We start from the raw sequence: 27,518 nt of genomic DNA on the forward strand, positions 1-27,518 counted from the left end.
GAAGAGAAGAGAAGAGAAGAGAAGAGAAGAGAAGAGAAGAGAAGAGAAGAGAAGAGAAGAGAAGAGAAGAGAGCAGAACCTGTACTGGACACGCCTTTCTTGGTGTAAACAGTCTCGTAACACTGGGCGTGAGAGGTGCGTGAGGTGGAGCAGCAAACTGGCGTTATGAACTTCGCCGGCTGCAGAGGGATCCCGTATCTGCCGCACGCTGCCTCCTCCGGGGCACTTCCCGAGGCCGCGCCCGTCTCTGCCGCGGCCGCGCCGCTGCGTGCCCGTGGCTGTGCCAGCCTGTGCCCGGGGCTGTGTGGCTGCGCCGGGAACAGGCTGCGTGGCGCTGACTCCCTCCTCGAGCCTGGCTGAAGTCACAGTTTTCACTGTAGGATGGCTCAGGGCAGTTCTGGGCTGGCAGGCAAAAGGGAATGTTCAGCGGGAGAGAAAGAAGGACATGATGCGGGTTTCTCTCCTTAAATACTTCCATTTAAGTATTTATGACCGGATTTAGACTTCCCAGCAGAAGTTTTTATTTGTTTCATTTGCTTCTGCGAACTTTGTCTTGAACATTTACCACCCCCACCCCCAAACGTTCACTTTCGCTAGTTTGCTGAGAAGATAAATCAAACCTTCTCCGTGACACTTCCCGACACAAAGCTCGAAGGGAGCATGCTGTTTGTTTCTCATCAAGCAGACCTTCCAAGTTGGAAATGTCTCTGTTTAGGGAAAAGGCTTTGAAATTTGCTCAGGTTCTGTGGACTCTTGGAAGCTGTAAGAAATCGGAGCTTGCCTAAAAATATCATCACACAGAACCCTCTGCCTTGAAAACAGAGAGGTGGAAGAAGCTTCAGATTATTTAAAATTAGACAGTGGGTTTTTTTTAATGTAAATGTACATACATTTAAATGGGGAAGTATAAAATATTCCAGGTCTTGCTCCTTGTACTAATCAAGGCTGCTGCAGGCTCCCCGAGCCATCATCTTTTATAATTATAATTACACGCGTCAATCAAGACCTTCAGGCAAAGTCAGAACAAGGCAGGCAAACTCAGGAGAGAAATCGCATTAAAAAAAAAAAAGTTTGGAGAACTTAGTAAGGAATGGAGAAGATATTAGAAGAAAGGGTAATTAAGGTTGCTCAAGGCAATCGTGAGAGCTAGAACTCCATGTTAAATTAAATGTAGCCACAAGGGACCAGGTATCATTTTTAATATGTACTGCCCTAAACTGTTACTTCGGAGAAATGTGGATGTGTAATAACCACTCCAAAGTATTTTCATCCATAGCGACAGCTCGCAGAGTGACTTTGCGATGTACAGACTGAAATCTCTCCAAACCCTTCCCTGGCGGAATCACATTAAGCCCACGAGTAGGAGCGAAAAGCCCGGGGACCAGTGCTAGGGCCATATCCTCGGGGGAGTGTTGTACGGGGAGAGCCGACCCGGCCCGGGCCACCCGCCGGCGGAGGCACTTGGCCGCGCTGCCCGCGAGAGCCGCAGCCCCCCTGGCCCCGGCTGCGCTCGGGCTGTTTTCGCCTGCCCTGTCCGGACGCGGGGTTTCCTTCCCCTGCTTTTCCCCCGAACAGGGATGCCTTCCCCGGAGCAGCGGTAACGAGAGTGGCATCACGGAGAGCTCCGTCGGGGTGTCGCCAAGCGGCGTGACCCACCCGGCGGTGAGCGGTAGGGAGGGGACCGGCTTGCCCGGTGGAGCCCAGCGGGCTGCAGGACCCAGGTCCGTGGGTGTCCTGACGGTCTGCCGTAAATGTGTCCGGAGCTGTGCTCTGACAGCACTTCTCCTGCGGGGAAGGGCTGCGAGGAGGGGTCGCTCCTCTGCCAGCCGCTCCCGGAGCGCTCCGGCCGCCCGTCGGGCCCAGGCGGCCCGGCTGCAGGCTCGGAAGGCCGGAGGGCCGCGGCTTCGCCGCGCCGCGGAGACCCCCGACCCGCAGCCCTCAGGGCGGGTGCCGGGGGAGCGGAGCGGAGCCGCCGCCGTGCTCTGGACGCCGCGTGTTGAGCCGCCCGGGCTCAGCGCTGGGCGATACTACACGAGAGGGGTTGTTTGCAACTAATGTATCTGGGAACAATTTCCCAGGGGCCGAAACAGAGTCTCAGCCTGAGTTACTTCTGCCTAGAAACGGGGGCATTCCCTCGAGAGGGTTTTCAGCCGCCTCGTCCTAGCCATACAGCTGTTTTCTCACGCAGCTCGCCATCCTGCTGTCCTAAAACTTATTCGCAGACGACCTGCTAAACTGTGAAATTATAACTTCAGGTATAAGGTGTCGATATAGTTCAGCCGCTCGCACTCCCGCCCGAAGGGGAATGGGGAAAGGTGAGAATGGAAGGAGCCCGAGAGGTCTGAGCCTCTCTGCGTGCTGGGCTCTACTCCGCTGATGCTGGTGTTGGGTTGGCTCGAGATTTGCGCTGAACTAGCAAAGGTGTCCCAGCTACTGGATGCAAAAAGTTGAGCGTAGCCGAGTCTGCTCTCTGCATGTGGTGCGCTTGACTCACTGCGGGTTCACCCTGCGATCACCACCACTAAGTTACAACAACGACCAGTTTCACCATCTCTCTCCCAGTCGATGGGAAATGCCATACTCTGCTCTAGAGACAGTTCCGCGCCCCACTTCCCATCGGAAGCAATTTTCACCGCCAAATATTTTCAGCTCTTAATATACACAACGGAGATTAAAGTGCCAGAGGAGCACGGGCAGCCGAGCGCTCGGATGGGGAGCTCGGATGCTTTCCAAGGTGCAAATATCGCTCATCCCACACCACCAAACCTATGCGCCGCAGTGGGAACTGCGCGGAGCCTCCCGGACCCTCCCGGCGAAGGAGGGGCGGGAAGGGCAACAGGGGCGGGCAGAGCTCCGGCTCGACTCGCCGGGCGGTCTGCACCCCGCCGCCCCCGGGGCTCCCCCGCGCCCCGCCGCGGGGCCGCCCGACTCTCGCCGCTGAAGCACCAGCGTGCGAGAAACGAGTTCTTTGGGACAACTTGGAAAGCAGTGCCACTTGCTGCACTGTGAGCCGGGGAAGGGAGCGATGGCTCTGCCAGGGCACTGGCTTTTGGCAAACGATGCTACTGGCACTGACAGATTTCGCAAGAAGCTTAGGGGAGAGAGATCGAAAAAGCCTAAATAGGTGCAGCGAGCTCCAACGCGGCTCCTGCCCGCTTGTGTCAGACCCTAGGGCTGCGCCGGCTTCAACCTGGCCGCAGGGGTTGGGGGTTCCACTGTGTACCCCCGCCCGCCCCGAGAGAAGGCGAGGGCCGGGGTGTCCTCAGACGCCGCTGGCCGGGCGAGGACATTGCCCCGCCGGCCCCAAGGGAGCTAGAGCGTGGCTGCCCGCCGGCACGGCCGCGGAAGGGAGAGTAGGCGTAGCCCCAGCTCGGCGGGGCTGGTGACCCGTCGGGCTCCGCTGGGGCGAGGAGGGGCGGCAGCAGCCCAGTTCCTCACGCCGCAGCCCCGTTTAACCAGCGGGGGTGACTGCGCTGGGCCAGTGCGTGTGCGGTGCGTGTGTGCGCGAGGGGTGTTGCTCATCCCGCCTCTGCCTTATTGGCTGCAAGGGCGGTGTCGGGGCCCCCCTTCGCCGGAGACCCCGCGCCCTGCAGCCCCCAGGCTCCGGGAGCGCCTCCCCGCGGGGCCGGGGCCGGAGGTCCCGACTCGGCACCTCCGCACTTGTACCGGGGGAAAGCGAGGGAGGAGGAGGAGGAGGAGGAGGGGGGAGGAAGGGAGGAGGGGAACGGGGGTGGGAACCCTGTCCAGCAGCACCAGCGGCGGCAGAACGCTCCTGTGCACTGTGCCGCTCCGCATGGATCGGGTCGCCGAGCTGCCGCCGTGCTGAGCCCCGGGCGGAGCTGCTGCCGGCTCCCGGGGTTCCTCCTTCCTCCACGGCACCCCCCGGTCTTCCTCCTCCTCCTCCTCTCTTCTCCGCCCCCCACCGCCTACAGCCCCACTACCGCTCCGTGGCTCCGCTAGCCGCGGGCACCCGGCGGCGCTTCCCGGCGGCCGGGGCCGCTCGGTGCTCCCGCTCCAGCTGGGCAAGGGCTGGCGTGGAGCACAGGGAGGGAAGAGGCGGAAGAGGGGGAAGAGGCAGCGGCCGCCGAGCGCCCCTTGCTCCAGCTAAATCTGTGCTGCCGTGTCCAGGTGCTGTTGTCGCGGACGGACACGGAGCTCCCAGACCGGCCCGCAGCCGCCTTGTCATGCTGCCCAAAGTGGAAACGGAGGCTCTGGGACTCGCCCGGTCGAATGGGGAACAGGGGCAGATGCCGGAAAACATGCAAGGTAAGGGGGGAGAGGCATGGCGCTGCCCCTCCGCGCACGCTCGGGTTTCCCTCGGCAAAGCGCTCCTTCGTCCTGCCAAAAAAGTTTGTGGCTGTTGCTTGCGAGCTCCCCCCGCCGCCGCCCGCTCCGCGCCTCCCAGAGCCCCTGCCTTCGCGGGCCAACTTGCAGGGTTGCTCGAGCGGGTAATGGGTGTCGGGGCACCGGGTGCCGGGGCACCAGGGCCGAGGCGACGGAAAGGCCCTGGTCAGAAGGTGCAACCGCGGCCGGGGAACCTGGCCGGTCACAGCCTTTCCCTGGCGTGCAGACGCCCCGTCGGACACTGCCTTGCCCTGCTGCAGATGCGGGGGATCTCGGTCTGATTCCCAGTCCGCGCCAAACTGCCTCGGAGTTTATGGCAGGCGGAGTTAGGCGGGGACGGGACCCGAGGGCTCTGTCCCGCGGGTGCGGCGCTCGCAGGTACCGCGCAGGTGGCAGCGGCGGTGTCGCGAAACTTCGCAGTAGAAAGCCCCGATGCCGCGGAGGATTTGCGCCCTTGCGGGGTACTCAGGAAGGCAGAGGGATGCCCGAGTTGGGATGGTGCTGGAAATGTCTCTGGGGGTTGGCGGGACGGGGCTGTTCCCAGTGCCCTGCTCCGGCTCGGAGCGCTGCGTGGAGGGAGACGGCGCAGATCCCGCCGAGGGTCGGCTCCGTGCCTTGGAGCTGGCACCCCGGGATGCGGTCAGTGGCCACCCAGCCCTGTGCGCCTCTCCTGGGGCCCCAACTCCCGTCCTGCCTGCTCTTTCGAAATTATCCCCTCTCCTCCCGGGAGCCTGCTGTGAAGTAAGGGCGGGATGGGCCGGGGACCTGGAGGTGCTGGAGGTGACCTGCCCAGCCCTTTCCTCACCCAAGGAGGAGGCTCCGTGCAAGGGCACGGCGCTTGGAAAACCCCTGCTTTCCCATTTGTTTTTTCCTACGAGGAGGGGAACTTCGCCCCAGCGCCGTACCCTGGAGCCGGGACCGCAGGAGCAGAGGGGAGGGCCGGGCCCTCCTTCTCCTCCGCCTGCGGCCGCCCCGTGTCCGCCCCACGCCGCTGGCAGGCGGCGATCCCTGGCCGTGTCGAGGTCGCTCAGGAAAGGTTTCTCCGGCAGCGTGCTAGCGGGATAATGTCCCCGCGCTCCCCGGTAGCTCCCCCGAGCGCCGGGGCGCAGCTCTTTGCTTTGGCGACCGGGCGCCAGCCGGGCGCCCGGTCCGGGGGCTTCAGGCGGAGTCTGAGCGCTCCAGTGCCCCCGATCCGTGGCAGTCGCAGGGTTAAAGACAAAAAGGCGACATCCTAAGCAGTGCGGCGCCGATGCCCACCGCCTCTCGCCTTGCTCGGGAGCCTTCCGCTGCCACGATGCTTGCCGACCAGGTCGGGGGCTTAGCAGCAGGGAAGGGAAAGGAAACCGGCCCCGCATCGAGTGGAAGGGTTTCATTTTGGGAATAACCTGAGCGGCTGACCGGGGCTCCTTGTGGGGGAGCTCGGCTCGAGTGACCGCGCTTCATTCCGCATGTTTTAGCTCCCCGTCCTCTCCTGACGCCTCCTCCCCGCCTTTTCCCCGAGCGGCAGAAACTTCAGGCGGCCCCGGCGCGCAGCTTTCACGCCCAGCCCCCGGCAGCGGGGGATGCTGGGTCTGCGGGCCGGGCAGACCTGAGCGCATCCCCCGAGGACGGCGGTCCCGGTGCGCTGTCTCTACTGACCCGCGGACGGCTAAAAAACGTCTCTCCCGTGTCTCTGCGGACCCGCGGGCTGTGACAGCCGGGGCTGCGGGCACGCAGCGCTCACCCAGCCGCGCGGGCAGGGGGCGAGGGCGAGGGGGCGGTCACCCCGAGACGACGGGTTTGGGAGGCGCGGAGCCGGTTTTAAGCTGGTTTTGCAAGCAGCTAACTTGGATTTCACGCGGTGCAAAAGTGCTCGATCTGTGAGATACAGATTTTGTCTAGGTAAATATTTGCAGGCTGATGTTGAAAGAAAACTTTAAAGGAAACGAATTGCTTTAAATATGCAAGTGACAGTCTTTTCTTTCTGCTTTTTTAAACGTTGCCCTTGATAATTCTTGGATTTAAATTAATTCTTTCAGTTTGTGATTCCATAAAGTAAGCACTAGGTTAAAGGCACTCTATAAATATAAATATCTAAACATAAAACTTAGAAGTTGATGGTTCTTGCTATGCTTCTTAAGTACCATGCAGATTTGATGATGATGAAAAGCTGCATGTCTCCATGTAAGTTGTTTTTAAAAATCAAACGTTTTGTCCCCCTATTTTCAATAGTGTGCTTGTTTTAAGTGAGCTTTCTCTCTAGGTGAGAACAGTTGAAAAAAATTTAAGTTAGTAACATAAATTCTAATTGAATGTGCTATTTCTCCTTTCCCCAGTGTCTCAGTTTAAAATGGTGAATTACTCTTATGATGAAGACCTTGAGGAACTATGTCCAGTCTGTGGAGACAAAGTGTCTGGGTACCATTATGGACTTCTCACCTGTGAAAGCTGCAAGGTTCTCTACTTATTACTCCATACAAACACAAGTATAGCAAAAAATGTTTCAAATATAAGCAGAAAAAAGATAATTAAAGAAAACAGATGTGTAATAATTTGGGTTGTTCCTGATATGTTTCTTATTACGTTCACATAAAAAATTTAACCACCAAAAAGCTTTAGGATTTAGAAGTCTCTTTTTAGAGAGATATCTGCACAAACGGAAACAACTTTGACTGATTTGCATTGTAGTTTTGTCATTGCTTTTAAGTATTTTGCTGTTGTCATGTAGTTCTAGAAGAACTTTCATTCCTAACTGTCCTAAATATTGGTTTTAGTTGATTTATATCCATTCAGAGTATTTCTTTTCCTGGAGAATAAAGTAAGAAAATTATCCTCAATACAGATCAGCTTTGCAAAATCTAATGCAGCTTTCTTAAGATTTTTCTTTCATCCTTCAATATTCCATTGTACATTTCTGTGACTATAATGACTATGCACTTTTTTCATGCAAACTAGAACTGTCAGAGCTTACTTGACACACAAAGTCAAGTAACTAATTATTTGGTTAGATCATTCATTAATTTTGAAAATAAAATATTATTAAAGGCAATTTATCATATGGAAAGATGAATATATCTGCACTGTTTTATTATACTATAAGGTTTACATAATTATGATTTTATGATATCATATTTTTAGTATAAAATTTTTAAAATATTTTACAGTTATTTGAGTAGTGTACTGTAAAGGAAACTCCTTTGTCAGAACAATGCAATTTAACATTTAGTTGCATGGAAAAAATAACTTAGTCCATTATATTTTCACTAAAAAATAATCAATGAGTAGTGAATGACAAGCACTTATTATGACTCTAGCATGCTCCACTGGGATGTACAGTAGCCAGAGGTATTCTGTACCTCTGTTATCTTTGCAACAGTTTCCCTACTTATTTCATGCAAAACTACTTTAAAAGAAAGACTTTAATAATTCTGCTATAATTAAAGAATACAAAAGGAACTGGTCAGTGTCCCTATTTCTGCCACCACTGTCAGAGGCACAGAAGGCTACAGCCTTACCAATCTCTGACATAAGCCTATAAAACATAGCACTAAGACAAGAAAACCTCCTCTGGAGTCTGGGTTCAGATCACTCATTTAAAATAAACTCTGTAACTTTGTAAGTGCTTGAGTGGCATCTGAAAATTATGTTACAATGATTTCCATAAAATAAAATGCTGAAATACAATATTCAAGCAAAACAGGCTAATTTTTGTATCTATCATACAGGGATTCTTTAAGCGAACAGTCCAGAATAACAAAAGGTACACATGTATAGAAAATCAGAATTGCCAGATTGACAAAACACAGCGAAAACGATGCCCTTACTGTCGATTTCAAAAATGTCTAAGTGTCGGAATGAAATTGGAAGGTAAGAGCTACAGTCTTGCTGATATCTTCAACTATACTATAAAATTATAGGATTAGATGTTGCTACGTTCTGTTTTATATTTCAGAAGTTACATATTTATGTTTTTGAAATTATAATAAAAGATTACTGTGCATGCTCAGTGAAATTGTTGCTTTATAAAAAATCTAGTGAGTAAATGGTATATCACTAGGAACCATAGTCCGTTTTTTCATATACATTTCATATAGTTTGATATTTCAGGAGTTTAAAGTCTGTGAATTAATGGAACTAGATACAATAGTTTTGCAGCTTTTTAAAAAGACTTGTTTTAAATTAAACATAAAATACATAAGAAGTGTCCAGATCATAAAAAAAATTATTTGTTAGTATGGAGAGTGATCTGATTTTATTTGTATTTTATCTAGGGTTGATGGGGTTTTTAACATACATTCTTCTGACAATAAGGCAGAAAACAAAGAAACAGATAAAATAAGGGTTTTTCTCACACCAACTTGCCTTTGAGATTAAGGAACCAAATAATCTCTAAAGTTGTGTCCTATATTTTTGTAATGCTACACCTGCGAGGCTATTGCAATTGAAAGAGAATAAGGCATTTTGAAGTACACTTTTTGACTTCATTTCACTTTCTCATCTACAGAGAATAATGAAAAGTGTATAATACCCTTTGAGGTAACCGAATGCAAAAATGCCGACTTGAATTTGTGAATCATACATAGTTCATTCTAACTTTGTTATATAAAATATTGAAATTCAGATTTCACAGCAGATGACATTTTTCCTTGACCAAGGACAAGCTCCTACATTCCATAATGTACTGAAATGACATTCACCGTAGATGCTTAACCAGGAAAAATCAGGCCAAAGGAGGGAAACCATAAACCACGAAGGGAAACATAAAGGAAAAGACCCAGTCACCTGACTCTGGCAAAGGAAAGCTGTTGATATAACTGAAGATAAACAGAAAAATCAGCCTCCTGCAGTTTAATTGATTCAATACTGTTCTAATTGCCCACAAGACTGAGCGAGCACTGACACACTGCACTAAACATCCTGAATCACTGCATGTGCTTCCAAATTCAAATAGTACAATAATAGGACGTGTTAAATCCTTTTGTAATTGTTAACATTAAGGATAAGGATAAAATACATTTATCTACTCCTACTTTAACTCCTGTCCCTTGCTGACAGTGATACAAGACCAAAATTTGTCTTCTGTGATTGCACGCAGTTCACCTTAAATTTAAGTAGGAGTTATACAAAAGCACTTGCTAATCCAATTTGCTCAGTTTTTAATTGCAGAGTACTTAGGAGGATGCTGTGTATACAGATTTAAAATAAATTACATTTACCAGTGATATCATTAATTTCTTGCATTTTGTTCAAAGTCAGCCGCAATTTTAGAAGCATCATTTTTACTACAAATTCAAGCAAAGTGCCTGTGCTTTTAAAGATACTGTAGAAAATGTACTTTAGCTTCCTTATTCACATCCATGCAACTTCTTTTTCCTTGTTTAGAAAATTGGAAGAACACATGCTTCCATAATAGTAAATACTTGTGACATTTATATGTGTATTTCCCTGATAGTCATAAATATATATAGCCTTAAAAGTCTAGTTCATAAACAACCATAGACCAAAAAAAAAAAAAAATCATTAAACGTTAAAGTCCTTATGATAAGGTACAGTATTATGCGTATCTAGCATTCATAATAAATTTTTAATGTCCTGCTAATCCCTAAGATAAAAAGCTCAAGAACTTAACCTCCAGCAATCTCAGCAGTCTCAACATGTCACCAGGCTGTCAAAGGTTCCTCTTTCAATCTAATTGCTGTTGGGTAAGGTGGGCTTGGTGAAAGCTCCTCACTCACTAGTCCAGTACATATATACCGTGGTGACAGACGCTGCTGTGGCAGAGACCACCAGTATGACTCCCAAGGCAGCTGTTGAGTAGGATTTGTTTTAATTATTTCTAATTCCAGAAATACTGTAGACCAGAACGGTGTCAATAGTTTCTGTTTCACTTCCATCTTCCACGTGGAAGGCAGCAAGCTGACAGCTTTCTCTCTGCACATTCCAACTGCAGCTAAACATTTCAGTAGAGCTGTTCAGCAAACTAGAAATGTCGAAGTTTTACACCAACCTGAACAGAATCATCAGAAGGAAATATTTCCTTTTTGCCAAGAGAAATGTATTCCCCTTCATGACTACTGAACGTTTCACAATTTACATTTCAGATGTTTTGCTGCGGTGGAAGGCAGTAATGGAATGATTGTAATGAGACAATGTGGTCTGCTGGATACGTCTCAGACAAATTCTGGACATCAGCCCTTGTTTCTTAATGACATAGTAGCTTGACAAAAAACCAAATGTACATTGAGATTTCCACATGATCCCATAGCAGGTGTGAAATTCCTGTAGCCATCCATTGTGTTTGTCCCTATGTCCTAATCAATGTACAGAGAAGTTCTCCTGTGTTAGTAATATATGCATGTGACATTTAAGTTACTAGAAAAAAGTGACACTTGTTAAGTCAAAATGAATCTTTTCCTTTAGGAATAAAAGCGCAACTTTGAATTTGTGGGGAAAAAAAAGAAAAGAGGAGTTATATTTTTACATTTCTGCTCTCTCCTGGTGTATGTTTCACTAGAGAATGTCTATTGCAAGATTTAATTATGATTTACTTCCTCCTCTCCCCTGGCAGCTGTGCGAGCTGACCGAATGCGTGGCGGTCGAAACAAGTTTGGACCAATGTACAAGAGAGACAGGGCACTGAAGCAGCAGAAGAAAGCTCTTATCCGAGCAAACGGACTTAAACTGGAAGCCATGAGTCAGGTGATCCAAGCAATGCCAACTGACCTGACAATATCCTCTGCAATCCAGAACATCCATTCAGCCTCCAAAGGCCTACCTCTGAACCATACTGCCTTGCCTCCCACAGACTATGACAGAAGTCCCTTTGTAACCTCTCCAATTAGTATGACAATGCCACCCCACGGCAGTTTGCAAGGCTACCAAACCTATGGCCATTTTCCAAGCCGTGCTATCAAGTCTGAGTACCCTGACCCTTACACTAGTTCACCAGAGTCAATAATGGGCTACTCATACATGGATGGTTATCAAACAAGCTCACCAGCAAGTATTCCACATCTGATATTGGAACTCCTGAAATGTGAGCCAGATGAGCCGCAAGTCCAAGCTAAAATCATGGCATATCTGCAGCAAGAGCAAGCCAACAGAAGCAAACACGAGAAGCTCAACACATTTGGGCTTATGTGTAAAATGGCTGATCAAACCCTCTTCTCCATTGTTGAGTGGGCTAGGAGTAGCATCTTTTTTAGAGAACTTAAGGTAGGTAACAGTCTTATATTATCTTTCAGTCAAGAAAATACTATTTCTTACAATGTTGTACTTCAAGCGGGAAACCATGGTTTACATTTTCTCCGCCTGAGCATCTCATTCTTTATTTATTTGGCTTGAAGTAGTCAGACTATTACAAGGAGAAACTTGAAGTTGTCTTCCACCTGAGCCTGTAATTAGCTGTAGCAAAGAGATTCAATATTCAGTTCGGCTTTTCAGTATTTTAGTATTTATTATAACTACTGTTAACATCCATAGGGCCTTGCATAAATTTTACACCTTCCCCGTCAGCATCACTCATTGTCTGGCTTGTATTCAGAGTTGTAAGCACATCTGTTACACCATTCCACATTCATTTATGTAATTATCTCATTACCTTGTTTAACATAGGGGGGGACACCATTTCTGTCTATCTCTGTTCACACTTTATGTAACTCCATATTTGGAATATTCACTTTCTCAATGAGATACTATTTAATCCACTCCCATGTGTCTAATTAACCATGAAGGCTGAATCCTAAGCAAGATATACACAGAGCAGAAAGCAAGGAGGAAGAAGATACCTTAAGGACTCCTTTTGGTTCTCATCACCACGAGTACATGCGGGACTCCTTTAGTCTAGGCTGCTACAATGACCTTTCAGCTCCTAATTTTGTTGGAGCACCCAGTAAACCCTCATGCACAGCTTTCTGGTGGCCAGAAATTGCTCCATTTACATTTCTCATAACTGTAAAAGCAGTTAGGTGGTCTGTTGTAGTCAGGTCTGAAATTTTAAGCCAGAAATCTGAGATCAGACAATAGATATGAGCTACAGTTTTTAACGACTTTCTTGATACAGAAATTAGCTCTGGCAAGAATAATCTTCTGTCTCAAAAAAACCCTCAAGATGATGAACTCAACTCACATCTGAATTTCCTTATTATGTTGCCAGTTACCTATCTCTGTCTACTAGAGAGAGATGTTTTTGCCACAAGTATTTGCTGCTGAAATCTGTAAAGTTTTGTGACCACCTATAATTTCTGACTGCTGTCAAAATAATTCAGTATCCAAATACAATAATTAGTGTAGAACTTCACTGAGAACTGAATCTACATGAATCAAGAGCACAAAAGCACCCTGTTAAAAAGCTGCAATCAGAAAGCTTGCCACAACATTTCTGTCATAACCATAATGACATGGAAACATGAAATAAAGCTTGTTTACATGAAAAGTAACCTGTATATGTTGCATATACAACTCCAGCTTCCCTCCATTTTTTTGTGGGAATGGTTGCAGGAATCATTGAAAACTCAGTCTATATAAGGAGAAAGAACGGGGGAAGTTTACTCAGAGAGAAAAACCAAAATGCATTAAAGAGAGGAAAAGACTGTCACATATTTGCTATCTAAGCTGTATGCAATTTTATAGTAAGCTATAAGCCATGCTACCAATTTTAAATAATTTAAAAATTGAAATTGCAAACATCTTATTTTTCCAATAGACCATGTTCTAAATATCTGAGACCAGATCTTTCTATCCATACCTGGGGAGTACTTTAGTCTAGAGTAACAATGTTAAAGATCACTGAATCTTGCATATACCTTTCAGTGTAAAAATTTTTAAGTTATGATCTACCCTAAATTCCATTTATGATTAAAGTGAGAACATGAAAAGATATTCAAGCAATATTTTTTTTTTATGGTTCCATAGGTTAATCTAGAGGCAGATTTTATAAGTATTCAACGTGATATACTGGGAATAGTTTTAGAGAGGCTCTTCACCTCCAAACTCAGCCTGGATGATATTCTTTAACCAACATATGTTCACTAGTATGGACACAAAAGAGGCAGAAATTTGTTTCATGTAAATGCTGACCAACTTCTGGCTCTGGATGTCTGTATACACTACCATGTACATACAGATTTCTGGAAATACATATATTCTAAGAAGTTGCTACGTAGAGCCTTTGGCTAGTGAACTGACTTTCAGACATTTGTAGAAAGCGTTAGCTTCATCTTAGTGTTTGTACCCTTTACATCTTAGAAGCTTAGAAGTACAACAGTTTCATACCTTCTGGCGTATCCAGATGAATTTTTTTAACTGGACAAGATCCACAGAATTGCACAGCATTCCAGAAGAAGAGCAACTCACTTGGAAATCCATCCACATCCAAAATTTAGGGACCAGATTATACACAATGCTAAGACTTTAGAGCTTTTCAATTTCTAAAAAGAGAGGTGCTTAAAACACGTTTAGATCAGACCCTACATTTTTAACAGTACTGGGTAACACTATCTGTCTTTTCAGTTGTGAGTACAAGATCAGTATTAAACAAAGGGTTTCAAACCTTTCCTGAAGGCAGCTCTCTTCTGTGCATCCATGGTTTCAGGTCCTTTTGATCAAGGTAGCAAAAGCAGCTATTTCAGATTGCTCCACAGAACATGAACATTTACCCTGTGGGAGAGGGTAAAAAAATTAAAAACCACCTAAGAATATGACAGATTTTAAGTGCAGAAGGAAGGGGAGGCAATTGTGATAAAGTTGCAACTAGATTTTCAGCACAGCTTTGTTTCCTACCTGTACACAGCTGAGAAGTATGTATTCGCTCAGAAAGATATTTTATTATTATTCCTACCTGTCTAAACTTAACAACTGAATATTAAGATGTCTTTCAGACAAGACAGGTCCATTAGCAGATCTCTGGGACTAAAATTTTAAATTACTCAAATAATTAAGCAGTATAAATGTGGCTGTATGAAATTCATCTTGACTTTATCATCAGGAGTGATGCCTTGCACAACTGGCTTTGAGTTACTGGACAGCATGTTTGCAATTATTTACTGTATCTTTTCACTTCATTTGAAATTTTGTCTTACACACTCGTCTCTTCAATTAATATAAGAGAGCAACTATTTTCCTTTCTGCTAAATTTAGAGAATTGTAGTTAGGAGAATTCAGGAAGAGGATATGATAAAAAATGCTGTCCCAGTCCATCAATGGTTTAGGCCTTATTTACCCTAGAGATAATAACCCAGCACTGGGATACAGCTTTTAAGTTTTTTCTTTTTCTTTCCTTTTGGCTGAAGATTGGATTTTTTTAAAGAAATCTCAAGGGACAGCAAATATGTTTTAAAACTATTTACTGAAATTTTTATCAGCTTATGCTTATCACTGTCTTCTCACTTACTGCTCTACAAATTGTCATCACCTCTTTGGAATACGTTATACATTTAAGGATATAAAAGGTAAAAGTATTGACTGGCTAGAACTACCTACAGCATGCACTGCATTTGGAGATGACCTGTGCATGGATTTAAGTATGTAATTTAAGGCTAATATTCATACTCGGTAAAGGAGCAGATCCTCTCATCTTCAAACATTATTTGAAAAATTAAAGAAAAATTAAAGAAGCAAACTAGTCAGGATTAATAATAATACCAGAATAAGATCCAAAGCAGCCAATTGTAATCCAGTAACATTACCAGCCGCTGAAATTTCAAACATCCCTATCTTTCTGGTGAACTTGGAATACTTTATAAGTAGTAATTACATCATAAATTCTGGGGTTGACATTACATATTACTTTTTTTATTCATAATGAGAAATGTTTCTGTGTGGTTCTTTATACACAGATGAAATCAGAATACAGAGATAACCTCCCAGTAGACTCACGATGATGATACTAATAGTAAAGAAGGTCTTTGTTTGCTATTCTGGAGTTGTTGAAAACTCAGTAAATATAAGAGTAAGATATATCCATCTTATCCTCAGCTAAGAAAACTCAGGAATGCCCTGGGGATGCTAGATTTGTAGCCAGCTGTCTTAGCCAGGTGAAAGGTCTTTGTACAAAGCTAAAAAGAAAATATTGCAAGCGTTCCTAGAGTCCAAAGGTTGCTTGGCCCCAAGAAAGGATGCAGACAGCTCCACTGGACTGGTCTTTCCTCATCAGGCCGCATCAGTGAAAATTCAAAAACTACTTCCAGAGCTAAGTATTCCCGAACCCATAAAAGAAAGCAGGCCAGGAAAAACACAGGACCTGCACTGTGGAACAGTTGTCAGGTTACCTTCTTCTGGCTGAGGATCAGAATCAACTAAATGTTAATAGTTAAAAAAAAAGGCACTGAAAGACCAGTGACTCACAAAAAATACTACCTTGACTTATTTGGCTATTTTAGTGAGGATGTCATAGGTCAAAGTACTGTGTGAGCACAAACCCACTTAGTGAATGATTGCAGGAAGAGACAGTGTACTTCATGTTAAAGAAGCTCATCCTACAACTATTCACTGAGTTTGCAAATTTAGGCCATTCATTGATGTCAGACTGTATCAGTTCCGGGACAGATTTCTTGCTATAAGTCTAAAGTTGCCCCTGCTTACATTAGCTGTGGCCTTCAAAGAAATGCACATATCTCAAAAGGACCCTGTCTATAGAACTTGTACTGTGCATGGCAACACAGATGTTTTGGCAGCTCACAAACTTAACGAAGGCCTGGCTTTGTATTATGTATTCCTTGTAAGCACAACTATATTATCAGAGTTTCAAATTATTTCTCAAAGAAGTGCAAATAGTGTGATTAGGATTAACAGAACTCCTGGGGTCTCTTAATTTTTTCTGTAAAATCTATTTAGATAGATGTAGTAATGCAATACTTGATACACCAGCTTTAATTTCAAATTTCAGACTCTCTGTAGTTAAGTATCAAGAAATGCGTAGAAAAGAAGGAATTGCAGAAATTGATTATGACACAGAACTAGCACAGAATAGCAAAAAAATAGGTTTTCTGAGTTCCTGGTTTTTGAGAAAAAAAATCAGCAGTGAAATACCTTAAAAGATCTCCTTCAGGGTGATGAAAGTTTGATAAAATACTCAGACTTAAGTAATCAAGTGCAATTTGATAACTTAAAGTGCTTTTGGACTTTGTAGTGTATGTGTTTATCAGGACAGGAAATGTAACTTGCATAGCTGATGAAATAAAATTTCTGCAATGTTCTTTCAGTCAGAGGGCTGCCAGAAATTGAGGTCCTGGACAGCCCTTGATTTTGGTAATCACATTAGTTATTCTGTTGTCATGTGCAGCTGCTGGTTTTTAGTCTCTCTTCAGTGTATCTGGATCTGAGGAAAATACTTCTCAAACATTTAAAAATTTAGAGGAACACTGTGAACTTCATGATGATCTGGCTCTTCTCTGAACAAAGGATGTGATTAAATGCTGTATTTAAGCATGTGGGCATGTCATTTTGCAGCCTTTTTAAATAGTTTGTTCAGTGCTAAGCCTCTGGCACATTTTTTAGGCATAAAAAGAAAGATGACATTCTCCTATGCCCTTCTATGTCACATATGGATACTTTAGTTTCACTCTGCCATACGATGTTGTTATCACCTCTGATAGCAGGAGACTGAGTTCAGTCACTCTGGGTTTAGTAATTTTTCTATCTAATACCCAGTTAAGCGTCACACTGAGATTAAGAACCATGTTCCATATAGGTGTTTTTTGAAAGACTGCCACTTCTACACTTGAGTGGATCCGCCGTCAGTAGTTCACTAGCAAGCTTACTCAGGTTCCCATGAATACCCTCAATGCAGTAACGAAGTTTTATCACCTATTAGAGAAAATTTGAGCAAGTAACGATTCCCAAAGCTGCCCAGCTCATAAGCAGAGATATAATAAGCTGTGGTATGGACATGATTCCATAGCTACAGCCACTCCTGCTAGATGTCCTGAAGCAGGCACTGAGTTAATCAGAGTTTAAGGTATTTGTTACAGAAAACAGAAGTTTAACATTACAGTTAATTGTTTTCCTTCAAAGTGTAAGTTTCCAATTTGTTTGACAATTGCCAGCAGTGACATAGAAAGGTTACTTGGGTGCATTAGCAAATGCATATCACATTGCTGTAGAGCAAGATGAAAAAAATAGTGCTCTTTAGATCTTGCATGCTGTGAGTAGTCCAAAGTGATGTTAAAGTTAACTCCAACAATAACGGCTGTGCCAACTAAGAAACTGAACAATGAAAGCTCAGCCACATTGACAGTCTATTTTATTTTCAGACAATTTTTAACCATTATTTTCTGCTATGAAGATTGGAACTTTTTGCCAAATGACGGAGAGCTTTGCACGTTAAAAATTAAACAATTCCAGTCTCTCATAAAAATCATAGATTTTGCTTCATAAAGTCACATTTTTGACAACAAAATGACAGATCTTCATTTGCAAAGGTCTCGATTTTTTGCAAGCTTCTGCAACAAACAAACAAACAAAAAAAGGCAAGCCATTTTTCCATCTGCAAATTATGACATTTAACACAACCAGGCAATAAATCTTACTACAGGAAGAGGACTAGTTTCATTCAGATCCAGAGGTTTTGTATGATACCTGTATCATTCAGATCCAGCACTTGTGTATGATACTTGTATGGGATGGTTCCCACTTACAGTGAAAGTTTGCCTTTATAAATTTATCAAGGCTGTTCAGATTTAAGGATGTTCTTCTGTTAACCTGTAGCCCTTAGGATCACCTACAGTAAGGATGAAATCCCAGCCATGCTGAAGTCACTTACAGACTTCCTATTAGCCCTGCAGAATGCCCTATAGTATGTATAAATGGATGCTCTTCTATATTTTCATATAGAAGAGGTAAGCTGTCCCAGGTCAAGGGATTATCATCTTTGTACATATATCACTGTGGAGACAATAGCTCCAAAACAATCCACTCAGGAATAGGGCTGAAAAATGCTGACAAATTACAAGAAAAACAGAGGAAAGTGTGATTTATGAAGATTAAAAATCCAAATATTCATAGCTTGATGAGGCATCAAATACATCCATATGAAAGCCTTGTAGAAGCACAACATCTGAACTAAACAAAGACCAAGGAGAGTGAGGAACTGTGTAGTTCCTTTACCACTGTTATTGGTGCTACCTGTGGTAGTGCCAATAGTATGTTTTCCACAACAGTCAGTCATCAGATTCATTATTGGAGAGAAGGCCTAAAGCTGAGAGCTTTCAAATTGTAAGATCACTCAGAACAGGTTGGACACACTATACAACTATATAAGCACAGGAACATACTAAAGGATTGAAGTATTTTCCATTTCTAATGTCAAAGTTATTATAAAATGGAGTTTCAAATAGAGGCATTAAAACCAAGAGGCAGACTGCTCTTAAACATCTGTCTGGTATCTCTGTACTCCATACTTTGGCCAGTATGCACTAACAAGTAGATTTTCAGACTTCTAAAATAGAATAACCCATCAATTGCCAGGGAAGTGTGTCATTTTACGCTAGCCAAAAACTTAGTACAAGAGGAATAATATTTCAAAAATTAATTTAAACCTGAGCACAATTCACAAAAGACTCAAATCAATTATAACCATTTGATTTGAACTCCATTACAGCCAACGTGAAGCCAGTGGCCATGTCCAAAATAGGGTACTCAAATAAATGAGTGCAGTGCAGATCTTTGCGTAAAGTGACATGTAACATAGCTATTGAATCCTTCCCACTTCTCCCACACCTGGCTGGAAAGAACAGTTAAAAGCAAGCTGGAGCACAACCACTATTTTTAGGGCAGCCTTTAACCATTCCCTGATATATTTGTTTTTTTTTCTAAAAGAAGTCTCTTAATTATCAAGTCTGCAACCATTTCAACTGGGAATAAAAAGCACAGTTTTGTTCAGCTAAATCACAACACACCTTCTTATACCACATTACAGAATTGATTTTAAACATTTACTCTCCCTGTGCCATAGAAACCACTGGGCATCACAGCCCCATCACCTCAGCCCGACTGAGGGGCAAGGAGCTGCCACTTCCCACCCGAACCAGGGCCAGTCTTGGGGATGCTGCCAGGACCATCCCACTCCACCACCCTCAGAGAGGCCCTTGAGAGCCCCAAGGGCAAGGCAGGATCTGAAGGGACGAGGCAAGGGCACACACAGGCAGTGAGGGAGCTCAAGGAGGGCATCACTGGAGCCTGAATGGTGCCGTGGGTGGGGCCCAGGTGGGGCCATTAGGGGTGTCGGGGCTTGCAGCTGAGGGGCTGTGCCCAGCGCAGGGCGTCAGCAAATAACATGTGAGAAACCCCGAAAAAAGTGGCAAAGTCAAGGGCCACGGCTTTGCTCCTCTCACGCGTTCTTTCTCCTGACCCGAGGCTGACTCCTGGCCATGTAAAAGGGGTCCGGGCTCCAACCCGAGGTGCCGCGCCAGGAGCCGCTCTGCCGCCCGGGGGTCCGCGCTCAAGTCCCGAGGCAGGGCAGGGCAGGGCAGGGGTGTGTCGGGGTCGATACTCAGCCCTGGGCTCTAGGCGTGTGGAGCTCCAGCTGCCTTCCCTGGAAATAAGCCGCTTCCCTCCCTGTCTCCTTTAGGAGCGGGTTGCATGGGCTGCTCTGTCCTCCACCAGCCCAGCCAGGCACACTGCTCCTGTGTAAAACGGAGACAGGGACACAGCAATCGGTTCTGTCCTCAGCAGACGTGCAGCCCTTACCTCAGCCCGTCCATGTCCGAGTGGGTGGCAGCATCAAGGGGAGGAGAGAGCATTTGTGCTGAAAGGCAAACTGCCAGTTAGTTTTGCTTTAACGTTTCCCCAAATCCAGCTGCTTTCAGTGGAGTTGAAAGATACTCACCAAATTTTTCCTTAAAATATTCTTTATTTGCTATTTTGAAACAGGGACTGAAATGTGTTCCAATTGGTGTCACCACAGGCACGTTTGTAGAAAAACTACAGAAGAAACAATCGAGACGATAAGGAATTAAGGAAAACTAAGAAGGAGATAAAATCCAGAGCAGATGGGAAAGTGAGGCTATAATTTTATGTAGACTATCTCAGTGTCTCTTTTCCACCGACAAATGGTGGAAGTTCAGTTATAGGTGGTTAGAAAAACATCAGGGCAAACAAATATTTAACACCATGTCTTGGAAAAACCCCAATCGTTATGCAACCATTACAGACAAAAAAAGGGATACAAAAAATTAGTAAAATAAAATACCAATATTCATATTGCAGTGAAAAAAGAAATTTCATTTTGTTTAATTCTGGAATTGTCTGTTGTACCCATCAATTGGAGAGGGAAAGAAACTAAAATCTGTTTTCGGAAATTCAGAAATAGAAAAATGCTTTTTACATCTAAATACAGCTCTTGCATTTGTTGAAAGAAAAGTTACTTTGATATTTGTTGCTAAATAAAATCTTGGATCAAGTAAACTTAATTAAAAAAATTAGTTAAGGCAACAATAAACACAGGAAATATACATGAATAAAGTGTTCTAAAAGTCAGGCAACTCTTTTAAGACTATAAATATCACCTAAGCGAGGCCACTATAATTAGCAAAGGGTGAACAAAAGAAGACATCCAGAAATAGATGGGGAGGGGGGAGTTTGGGAGGGTGAAATGTCTTGGTTAACCTTATTCGAGTGTTCTTTCCATAGCATAGGAAATGGTTCCAGCTAGCTCATGAGTTCTGTTGGTATTAACTGATTTTTAAAAGGACATTTCCATGTTGTCTGTATGCCAAGAAATTCTTTTACTGGCATGTTTGCTGAATACAGGAAACATCGCCCTAACTAAGTGACACTGAATGTGACGAAGAATTGTATCTTTATTCTGGTGTTTCAGTCAACACAGTCTCTTTGTTTCAGCTGGAAACCTTTTGGTATTTATTGGGGAATACTTACTGCAGTCTCGCAGTTTGTCCTGAGTAATGAGCAAACACAGTGGCTGGTGGTGCTGAGTCATAATCCCTCACCACTCAAGAAGCAGCTTGCTGCATCCCTTGGGCAGCAGCTGATTAGTCTGAGGGATGATCCAGCACTTTAGTGGAGGTAGAGACAGGGCACTCTAGTCACACACTAATCTACTTCATCTCTCTTCAAGGTATGGGCAGAAAAGACTAACAGTGCTGGGAATCTTCCTTGTCTCCATGCTATAGCCAGAATTCCTTGTGTGAGGAAATAAATGTGTACCTACAACTGCTTACTATCCTAAAGAGAGAGATGAACAAGTCAGTCTTTTATATAGTAATTTTCTGTGTAAGTCAGGCTGTGCTTATAGGCCCAGTCTTGTACTGAGTATCAGAAGAAAGCTTTACTGAAGCCAATGAGAATTTGTCTGAATAAGAAGTGCAAGTGAAGGTCTTGAATAGTGTATTTCCATTTTCACTCACAGCATTTGACAGTTTCCTGTTTTCTTCCATAAAGCTGCCTGTGTCAAGCATTTCAGTTTCATTTGCTCCGTGTTATTTCTATATGCCCTTTTTATTATCTATTTTCTCTTTTCCTTTCTCAGGAACTGTGCTAGTGCCACAGCCACTACATAGGCAGCAGTAACTGCAATTATTTGTGGCTCAGAGCTCCACTGACTGTAGAGATCTTCAACGGTCAGTGGTTTCAGTGACAAGCCCTCAAATTCCTTCTTCCCCCTTTTTGGAAAAGGTGGAAATATTTGAGAAAAAGGTTCAGAGTGGGTGGGTCAGGCAGGCCAGCAGTCACAGCTTGATACTTCTGGTGCTCAGTGAAAATTGCAGTAAAACCACAAAGATATTAAATCCTAGGTATTAACTTTCCTTCATGTAACAGCAAAAACATGTAGAAAGAATAACAGGTGACAATCATGCAAAGTTTCTGTTTCTGCTCCCATTTGTCTGTGCAACAGTTTTAGGGCAGTTAAAATTGTGGGAGAGGGTAGGGTTGTAGTAGACAGGCTGCTTGCTGGGAGGCATGAGACTAAATTAGGTGGTAGTGCAAATCATCTAGCATACAAGTGGAAGCCAAAACTAATGTGTAGTTCATACCCAGGTCACCACAGTATAAAATAGTTTCAGCTTCTTTTTTAAGGACTCATGTGCCTTATATCTACACGTGGAGAAGAGAGCAGTAGATAGAAAGCCAGCTGCTGACAAACAAATACTAATGGAGTATTGTTTGGCTTAGTACACATCATACTCATGAAAAACAAAATCAGGCAATTTTCTGCATTTGAGGCTGAATCTCCTAACACTATTTTGAATATTGGCCATATTGCTAAGATTCTACACAGACTTTCTAGTCTTTGAGCAATCCAAAATTGCTCTAAGGAGTAGCACTGCCTTTCTGCTGCAAGACTTTGAAAACAGTGGTCCTTGTTTATAACACAGCAAATAAACAACAAGAATATTAACAACAGCAACAACAGTAATATCAATTTTAAGTAGAAATAAACACACGGCAATTACTTTACATTGCTTTGGACCCGTCATTCACAAGATGGGTTCTCGTTTGGCAGGTGTGGTCAAGGACAATGTTGTCTCCTGACTAGGAATGAACTTTCGGAAAGAGCGTTCCCAGTAGGAAGGTTTAGACCTCAAAGCGAGTGTTTATGTGACTAGCTCATTTGGTAACATTGAACAGCATTTATTTTTAATTTGCATGCCTCTCCTTTAAGTAATACCCTTCTCCTCTTGACTTCACTGGGAGCTCCACATGTTTTGCCTTTGATTCCGCTGCATGCTGACAACTCTAATTAGTGTTAACAGGAGTTTCAGTGGAGTTTCTCATTCTCCCTCTTTCTCTGTAAAAGAGTTTACAGATTGGGAGTTGGAGCTATATCAAACTGGTACATGGTACCTATCAGGAATGTATCTTCCTGTCTGCTCTGTCCCTGGCAAAATGGAACTCAAACTTTTTTTTCAGGCTGCATAACAATGGTGGCATAACTATGAGAAAAATGACATTGATCATTTTAACGAACTCCCCTCAGTTGTGAAAAGACTGCTTAGTATTGGTTTTGATTTTTAACAGTAAAAATTTCAGCTAGTTAACACAGTCTTTCTCTCTAAGTTGCTATCATAGTAACTTGGTGCAATAAATGAGTTAGCTCAGTTCTCTAGGGCTAGAACCTGCAGCTCATACTGAACCTCAGCCTGTTCTGCCCTGTAGAAACTGCTTTGAATTTTGGAGATATTTTGTATAGGGAAGAAATACTGTTCCATTTTGAGATTTTAATCTCAGACTTTCATGCACATATGTACAGACAGACACAATGAACAGAAGCCCCCTTTCTTCTTCTTCCTAAGAACTATTGCATTTGGCTTTCTGTGCTTACATAACCCTCCTTCCAATATTTCAAAAGACACAGAATTTCCCAGCATGATGATAAAGTTTTCCTGTGTTCCAATAATAAAAGTTGAATGTACCAGTAATTTCCAGTTCCTCTGTGATCGGGCAGCCTGTGAAGACTAAATCAGAAGTATACAACCTGCAGTATCAGTGTGGGAGTCGGAAACAGATGTTCACCGGACAATACAATTTGTTGTCACTGTCGATACTATATGGCACTTTTCCCAACAAAAATTGTCTGTAGCTGAAAAGGAACGTAGGGAATGATTCATGCTCCAAATTATTATTTGTTAAATTACTGTTAATGTTAAATGCTCTTTGTTTTGTTTAAAATGTCTGAATCGAGGAGGCACAAGCACTCAAAGTACAATTAACTGGGGTTGTAACATCTGTATACTCTGTGAACCAATTAATTTAAGGCTTTTTTCATCAAGACATTTTAAAACCAAGAGTCAAATTATCTTCTTTAGAATCAAGGTACCTTAACTTTTAATTTTGTAAAATATTTGCTCAGTAGCTATTTACACAAAAAGCACATGACAAGAGGTAAATGAGACAAATAATTTTGTGCATATCTGAGTGTGTATCTATGAAAATTAAAAATTATTATATTCATATAATAGTATTTTTATACATATAATAACGTCCTAAAGTAGTTTATGCCTTGGAAATTCTAATATGCCATTTGGGCATTCAAAACTGATCAAACACTCAAATGAAAAGTCCTCTATTAGCATATGATAGTAACATATGATGCCTAGCCTTGATTTCCAAATTTCATGAATATTACAAAAGCAGAAGCACTAGATCATACTTACTGTAAAAGGCAATGGATTGGGTTAGGTGCTTTGTAAATTAAATATTAATTTTTTCAGGGATACATCAAATATATGGGAAAAAAGAGGATGTATAAAGCCAAATGATATCCAGCCTAAACACAAATTAATATATTCAGTAGAAGTGTCAAAGAGAGAGCTAAAGATCTGAATGCCAGAAACCTTGGATATAGCACCTATATTTACATGAGAAAGTAACACCAGGTATTTTCGAAAATGAAGACACTGGGGATTTGAATTGGAGTTCACTGAAACCAGGGACAAAACTCACATGCAGCCGCTGACTGTTTTATCTCTAGCAGGCTTTCCTTAGAGATATTAAAAAGAGGAAAAGGTGTGTTTAATCACAAGGCCTGAACAAGAACAAATGATTCTAGCACTGTAGAATCAAACAGTTGTCTTATTTTTACAAATGCATGTGGTAACACTTCACACTAATGTTTTTGTAATGCTAATTTTGCATTTACTGTGTTTACAAGTCAGCATGTGACGAGACAGAATGAAATAGCTGATGAGGTAACATTTAGCACACATGTAAGCAATGTGCTGAATTTTTGTGTGTCTGTATATGTGTATTTTCATATACATTCTTGGGTCAAACTGAGTTTTTCATCAACTAAGTGTGGGCAAGTGCCAAAGTGATTTAGGATTAGAATGGGATTTAGGCTGATCTAGCTACAGTTGTATTTCTCATTTCATCATCATGCCAGGAATACTGTGACAGTTGTGGGTTTTCTTTAATTTATGAAATAGACAAAATTAAATGCCCATACCAGACATACTGTTTGGTTATGGGGAGTGAAAGAGAAACGCTGGGTTAGGCCTTATTCTTTTGTCTGCACCCAGAAGAGTCTTGAATGTACAAAACAGCTGGGAAACTTCCTATGTAGCACACAGCTTGAAAAATGAACTCAAGACTTTTTTTTTTAAAAAATCAGTCTGATTAGGCTTATTTCAAGTGACTGTTATTCTAGTTCTGCAGTATATCTCTTTGTAAAATATGAATCAGTACAGAAGTGTGTTTTCTGGGTGCATTACATCATTTTTAATACTAACTCTACTCCCATTTTTGCCATTGTGATAGTTGAATTCCAATAAATGTTTTAGACTTTGAAGACTTGTCATTGCAATACCAGAGACAGCACGTACTCATACAAAGTTTTAGTACTACTTATAATTTCAAAAAGTAGTGGATTAAAACAGACTCATTTGCAAAATCAAATAATCTGCCATTTTCAATCATGCTGCTTTTTACGTGTTAATTTTTATCTACTGAATGGCATTTTGCTTTCTCTCTTCCTCAATTTAATTACCTTTTTTGAAAAAGAGAGGCTTCAGAAGGAGGCAAATTTTGATGTTCAGGTTGCAGGAAAGATTTCCAAAGAGATGAGAGAAAAAGATATTACTGAAATTAGCAGGACTGTGTCCCGCCCGCCAGCGAGCGGAGTGAGCAGCATTCGGAGGAGAGGAAACCCTTGGCCACCTTATAGTGTGGCTGTGTACACCAGAGTTAGTTAGAGTGCTCTGAATCTCATCTTTTGATCTCGGGCGATATTTTTCTCTGTTATGTCACAGAGGTCACCTGGCTCATGTGTGACAAACTGCCTGCATAAGTCACAGTGCCAGTGGCAGAGATTTGTAACCATGTCCCTGGTCCATTGCCTTTGAATTATTTCACAGGCCCTCTGCTTTACATTTACACTCTGTCGGAAGATGAACAGGGGAAGGGAGTAAAATCAAGGGCAGGGTCTCATCCTGAAGGACAAGGGGAAACAGGTGGAAGGTTAATGGCCCTGGAGCGTATCCACAAGCCTCTCAGGCTTGATATATGGGCCTCAGGCCTAAAACGGGCATTGGCTTTCAAAGATATATTATTTCATTTGAGGAGAGACATTCTGGAGTTCCTGCATTTGTCTGCTGATAGATGATCCTCTGTCCACAATTGGTTATGGCGTGTGAGTTTTCCTTGGGCCTGCTCCCGTACATAAAAATTTTGCTGAGCTCTCCAACCTTTCGCATGCCTGTGAGAATGGGATGTGTGCGGGCCTTTTGGCAGGCGGCTGGATTTTTGTTGCTGCTATTTTCGTAGTTCCTTTTGAAGCGCCTGGCAAGTGGGGGATGAAAGGCACTTCTGTTCATTCATACACGGCTGGGAAGGGGCAGCTTCGCAGGGACGAAAATGGGGCACAAGAAGATGTGAGGGACCCATTATGCAGACGTGTGTCTGCAGCCCAGGAGGAAGTCACTCCTTCTGACCCCATATTTTATACCGGCACACACCCGCAGAAAGATAAAAACGGGGAAATGATTTACATAATTTTTATGACCTCTCTTCTTTTATTATATTACAGTTCTGTTAGGGTTTTGGCATGTGCTCCAGCTCTTGGGCAAAAAAACTAAGATAGTAACTCCATATCTTAAAATTACATTTACTGAGGCCCTCCTCCAGAACACTTACCTCAGGCACCATGGGAAAATGAGACATTGCTGCCCATGTCCTAGCAAAGGCCCAGAGGACCCAGAGCTGGTTCTGCTGAATGCAACAGGACCACATTGCGGGCAGGGCAAAGCCCTAGCAGGACCCGGACCTGTTCCATCTGTTGTGCCCAGCTGGAAGAGGCACTTAGGCATGTATGGAGGAGCCTGGTGTGGCAAAGGCCTTGGTTCACAGAGGGAGCAAGTCCTGGATTCCTATGGCGTCATCTGTCATTGCATAACTGCTGTAAATTGCAGGAAAATCTGGTTAAAAACCAAAGAGTTTAACAAAAAATCCCAAACCCCTTAACATATATTATGGTTTAGCATAGCCTGCATAACAGATTGCTGTTATCTTGATTTTTACCTGATTGTAGTTACCGTTATAGGATTATGTCTCTAAGACCTATTACTCCATGACAGCATGATTTAAGGAAAGTAGGGTGTATATTTTCACTACATAAACTATATTCATTTAGATTTCATAACAAATAACTTTTCAGTTTCAGTAGATAGATTTTGCTTGAAAGAATTCACATTAATTATGCTTAAATATCTCCTAGTTCTACCTTTTTTATTTTTCCCGTGCTGCTA

The 27,518-nt window shown here is 43.5% G+C and overlaps 1 protein-coding gene and 1 long non-coding RNA gene across 6 annotated transcripts in view; one reads left to right on the forward strand and one right to left on the reverse strand.

Moving 5' to 3' along the window:
- Positions 1–27,518, forward strand: part of NR5A2 (nuclear receptor subfamily 5 group A member 2) — an 89,116-nt gene that overhangs the window by 6,650 nt on the left and 54,948 nt on the right. Inside the window, exons 1-5 of one of the 5 annotated variants that reach the window (XM_017832923.1) lie at positions 2,982–3,005; positions 4,129–4,266; positions 6,660–6,778; positions 8,049–8,190; positions 10,892–11,538. In XM_017832923.1, coding sequence (XP_017688412.1) covers positions 4,185–4,266; positions 6,660–6,778; positions 8,049–8,190; positions 10,892–11,538 — 990 coding nt within the window. In that variant the 5' untranslated portion in view covers positions 2,982–3,005; positions 4,129–4,184. Of the gene's footprint in view, positions 1–2,981; positions 3,006–3,431; positions 3,493–3,656; positions 4,267–6,659; positions 6,779–8,048; positions 8,191–10,891; positions 11,539–27,518 lie in introns of those variants that run through there. The other 4 variants (XM_017832921.1, XM_017832919.1, XM_017832920.1 and 1 more) reach the window with 4 other exon arrangements.
- On the reverse strand, positions 22,542–27,218 carry LOC108506189. Its single transcript, XR_001877708.1, has 4 exons — positions 25,763–27,218; positions 24,721–24,757; positions 23,691–23,857; positions 22,542–23,065 (listed from the first exon to the last, which is right to left on the reverse strand). It is a non-coding gene; the product is annotated as an uncharacterized LOC108506189 (long non-coding RNA).

Source organism: Lepidothrix coronata, unplaced genomic scaffold (genome assembly GCF_001604755.1).
Source record: "Lepidothrix coronata isolate B3197 unplaced genomic scaffold, Lepidothrix_coronata-1.0 Scaffold209, whole genome shotgun sequence".
NCBI lineage: Eukaryota > Metazoa > Chordata > Aves > Passeriformes > Pipridae > Lepidothrix > Lepidothrix coronata.